This window comes from Morone saxatilis, unplaced genomic scaffold, assembly GCF_004916995.1.
Source record: "Morone saxatilis isolate NCDOM2014 unplaced genomic scaffold, NCSU_SB_2.0 Contig24, whole genome shotgun sequence".
NCBI classification, from domain to species: domain Eukaryota; kingdom Metazoa; phylum Chordata; class Actinopteri; family Moronidae; genus Morone; species Morone saxatilis.
In genome coordinates this window covers 27,026,112-27,030,941 of record NW_023339807.1, presented here as the reverse complement: position 1 = coordinate 27,030,941, position 4,830 = coordinate 27,026,112, and the positions used below count along the sequence as shown (strand labels likewise).

At 46.5% G+C, this 4,830-nt stretch overlaps 1 protein-coding gene across 1 annotated transcript; it reads right to left on the bottom strand.

Moving 5' to 3' along the window:
• Positions 1 to 1,741: 1,741 nt before the first annotated feature.
• On the bottom strand, positions 1,742 to 3,599 carry LOC118335368 (ankyrin repeat domain-containing protein 34A; the record flags this gene model as incomplete). The annotated part of the gene is given in 1 exon segment (XM_035671614.1): positions 1,742 to 3,599. A coding segment is annotated over 1 exon segment (1,602 nt). The 3' UTR covers positions 1,742 to 1,911.
• Between the last annotated feature and the right edge of the window lie 1,231 nt (positions 3,600 to 4,830).

Below are 4,830 nucleotides of genomic sequence, written 5' to 3'. Positions count from 1 at the left end.
AAAGATGAGGCTGGAACCCATGTTGTCCTGTTGTGTGTTGAACCAGATGAAGTGCTTCAGGGTTGACGGTACAGTACAGGCTCTATTGCACATCTTTACAGTATTTACAGTCTCAGCAGGTTTTGGCTCAACACGACTTCTTTGGAATTTCATAAACAAGAAAACCACATTTTATTTAACTTCATCTCAACACAAATTAGATCAAATTAAATCTTAGCTCAGTGCTATGAACATTGACGTTAAAGAAACGACGGACGTTTCTAACATCCCTCTGAACTGTAAAAGAAAGGTAATTCATTCAGAGACCATTTGCACAGAAATACCAGTTATTATATGGACTAGTGTAGATAATTACAGTACGTACAGCGCAGTAGGTAGTTTCAGTCAGAACAGGAGCTGATAAATGGATTCAAATAAATACATCAGCTTCATCAATGCAAAGACAACAGTTTGTTTTAGAGCTGATCTTAGGTTCATCAGTTAAACTTCAGCTGCAGCAAAAGGTTCATGTTTTCATTTGACACCGTAATAAAAATGGAGACGACCTCAGTGCAAATAGTGCATCTGTAAACATCGAACAAGATAAGATCATTTAATTTTTATACTTTCATCAGTTTGTAACTGAAGTCAATAAGTGATTGTGGAGGTTTAGAGGAAGCTTCAGCAGCGAGCTGCAGCCACAACAACTTTAAATCAGTTTCACCAAAAACTTATTTTTCCACTGTTACCAGGAAGAGAACATATATTAAAGTCTCCATCAAGTCAGAATCAAAGTGTTTTAATCAATACGTCTGCTGTCCTCCGGTTTCGGCCCAACAGGGACAGGAAGTCCTGTTTCAGATATTTTCAGGTGTTCTTAATGATATTTTAGAGTTTCCTGATAATCAATAAAAGTAGTTGATGACTCATCCTGCACTCGGGGGCGTATACTAATGCTGCGTCCAATCAAACGCTTTCTCTCTTCTGACGCCACCGGAGCGGAGTGTTTCTGAGGGCCGATGTGTTACAGACATCTATGGCCTCACTGATTACTGCACAAAGACCTACTGTATAGCTACATCAGCTAGTTAGCACTACTTTATTGCAACATTAGCTCAACTTTCTAACTGTATATAGTGATTTTGGTAAAACTGAATCAGATTTTATAGAGAAAATATTTCCTGGTTTTCCTTCTGACATCCTCTGGCTGCTCAGCTTCAACTCTCTGTGATTGACAGAGTTTCCTGATGGACAAATAGCTTTAGCTGAAGTAGCTAACCCGTAATTAACTGCTGCTTACTGTATCTGCCGTTAGCGGGCGACAGAACCGGGCTCAGCAGCCCGACTGGGATCAAACACAGCCTCCAAAACCGACAGAATAACGTTACAGTACCAAGGTCATTTACAGAGTTTCCTGATGGACTGATTGATCAGTAGCCAACCACTAACTGCTGTTAGCTCGGTCAGCCATGCAGCTAAGCCAACTGACTCAGCCAGGAGCCGAACCCAGGAAGAAAACCACCTTGATATAGGATTCCCTGATGGTCTTGGAGATTGTGTTCGGTCCAGGGTATGGCACTAGCTGCATAGCAGTGGGGGCGTAACACATACTCAGAACTACTGGCTGCTGTAGACACCAATCAATATCCACGATAAGTTCCTCCTTACTGCCAGTTTTTACAGGAAACACAAACTGCACTCTGCTTCCTGGTTCATGGAGACTTTAACACCGTGTTAATTAATTTATCTCAGAGCTTGTTAACTGATTCGTTTATATATAGTTATTTTTATTCTAAACTCATCGCTGCAGCCCTCCATAGAGACCAGAACATGGTTTTAAATGTGTCACAGAGTTCGTCAGTGATGATCTGATCACAGTAAATCACCACCCTGAGAGTCTCTGCAGCTACCCCTCATGCCTTGCTCCTGTCATCAATCCCCATTGGACTCGATGACCTTCTCAGCCAGGATCTCCTGGAAGGTGGAGAGCTGCTTCATCTGCTCCGTCTGCATCGAGTGTCTCCTCATCAACTTCTTCTTCATCTTGAAGTCGGGGCCCCGTTTGGGCGAAGCTGGGGCCACAGGAACCAGGATCTTGTGCCCGGAGTGGATGGGGGAGGTGGGCTTGCCGTTGGCCCGAATATCGGGAATGGGTCTCTGGGGGTTGATGTTGAGTGGAGGCAGGAAGCCAGGCCTGGTGTGGGAGATGTGGTCCAGCAAGAGGGTGCCAGAGCCCCTGCGCTCCAGGAGCCCAGGGTGACGCCTGCGCATGGTGATGGGGGACACTGAGTTGGGGATGTTCTCCAGAGACTCCCTGGAGGAGCTGGTGACCAGGGACAAGGGTGAGGCATTGTACCTCCTCCGTTCAACAGACACCCGACCAGAGTCCGGAGATCCAGGGATGGACTCTGGGCAGAGGTGGGTGTCTGACTCGTAGTGCTCCATACGGGTCAGTTTGGGGTGAGCAAGGGCCCGTGTTGCAACTGCCCCCGGGCCACCAGCATTCTCCTGGGACTCTGGGGCTGTGTTCCTGCGGTACAGGATCTGGTGCTGCTGCACTTTATCAGCCCAGGAGGAACCAGAGAGGGCAGCGCAGTCCTCGGAGCAGGACCGGTCGATGAGTTTGGGGGAACAGGGGTCGTGGGTCTCAATGCTGTGTCGCCGTGACAACAGAGGTCTCACTGATTCTGTGATGGACAGGCCGTTGATCTCAGTGATCATCTTGCTCAGGTCGCAGCTGCCCTCTTCCTCCAGACCTCCGGCAACCCGCTCCTGAGGAACCCCACTCAGCACCGAGGGCGCCACCAGGCCCCAGGGCTCTGAGTTCAGCCTCTTCAGCAGCTTGCGTGGTGGAGGTCTCTTTTCTCCTGGAGGTCGAGTTGAAGGTAAAGGTAAAGCCGAGGTGAGTGCAAAGCTGAAGAATCCCTCCTCGTCTTTGCTCTTGTCTCCTGCTGGTGAGGAGGTGCCAATCTCAACCTCAGAAGGAGACATGCAGGCTGGAGACAGTTTGTCCACAATGCCCGGTGAGGGGGGTGAGTTGAGGTACTGCTTGGTCTTCTTGGTACCTGACGGAGACGTGTCAGTGGTGATGATAATCACCTCCTTGCCTTTGGCCTTGCAGGCATCCAGCAGCACCTGTAGAGTGTCGCGGTTTCCCCTGTTGATGGCATGGACGAGGGCAGAGGAGCCAGAGTAGTCTTTGAGGCTTGGATCGGCTCCGTTCTCCAGCAGGAGTGAGACCACCTCCTTGCCTGCCTGCTCGGCGCAGGCGTGCATCAGTGCCGTCCTCCCACTCTTGTCGGGAATGTTCGGATCGGCACCTTTCTCCAGCAGGTACCTCACCATTTTCTGCCGGGTCTGCGGGTCATCGTAGCTCGCCAAGCAGGCAGCAGAGATTGGAGTCTCTCCACGCTCGTTGCCCTCATTGATGTAAGCTCCGCCCTCCAGTAGCAGCCGGGTCAGCCTCAGCTTCCCCTGGAAGACTGCTTTGAGAAGGGCATTCCCCTCGGTCTGCAGCGGTCCTCCATCTCCCATGATCCCTTGTCTCACCTCAGAGCCCCTGTCCACTGGAAGCTAGCTTAATGCTGAATGGCCATCTTCCACGAGAAGTCACATGACCTGCAGGAAAAACACACATGAGGTAAGTTCACCGCCAGTTTGCCGCCATGTTAGCAGACTGAGGATCTAAACATGATGACATGATAGGCTGAAATAATGAAACAATAGGAGACTCTGGAGGTTGGTTGGTAATGTGTGCTGTTACAGTGACTGTAAATACCACCCTGTAAAAAAGTGTGATTCAATGTTTTGCAGAACCCAACACTGAATTTGTTTTCAGAAAATTGTAATCTATAACTTTAGCCGTACACAGTCCGTAGCCACGACCGAACATCATCCTGAGCGTCGGCCAACAAACACTGAACGCTGTAAAATAATTAATAATGTCTAAATAATGTCATATTTAGAATAACGTTACTATCTATATGTTAACTGTTTTCTGAGTTTTCTTCCTCTTTGACGAGTCGACTAGATTAAGCGTCAGGTGTCGCCGCCGCTCAACGCAGTGATTCGTCATGATGCTTTTATTCCTCAAACCTTCCTCTCCTCCGCCATCTGCATCCTCCCCCGAAGCTCCTGCTCGTATCCCTCGTTCCTCTTTTTACTCTCACGACACAAAACTGAACGTGTCTGTGTTCGGACTGTCGGTCGGACAAAACGAGGCCGAACGATTAATAAAAACCCTGATTACAACACAACTTACTACAACTACACAAACATTGTAAACAATCAGTAATATTCCAGCAGCTGGACGCCAAAACATTCAGTAAAATAACAGAAAATAACTACATACAGTAACTAAAATACAGTTTTTAACTTTTATTTGACATAAAATCTTTTTAATGTTTAATTAAAGATATTAACACAATGATCTATAAATCCAGGTGAACTCTGCTATAAATAACAAATAATCAGGACTTATCATTTACAGCAGAGTGCTGTTATTATTGGATTGTTATTACCATTAATGTGAATGTGTAAAAGTTATATGAACTGTAATAGAAAGCATGCTATCTGGAAATTACAGTTATTATTTGCTGTTTACACTGATAAACTTACTGTATTTGGACCAGTTTACCCAAAATGCTTATACACCTGATAAACAACATTTATTCAACTTATTTTAAAGATGTGTGTCAGATTGTTTTACAGTGAAGTTTCTAACTGGATATTTTCAGCTACAAACATAGAGGTTGTTATTTCAGCGAGAGTTGAAGCATTGTGTGGGTTTGTTCTGCTCTGATTGGCTCCCTGACCACCTGTTATATCCAGAGGGCACACACACACACACAC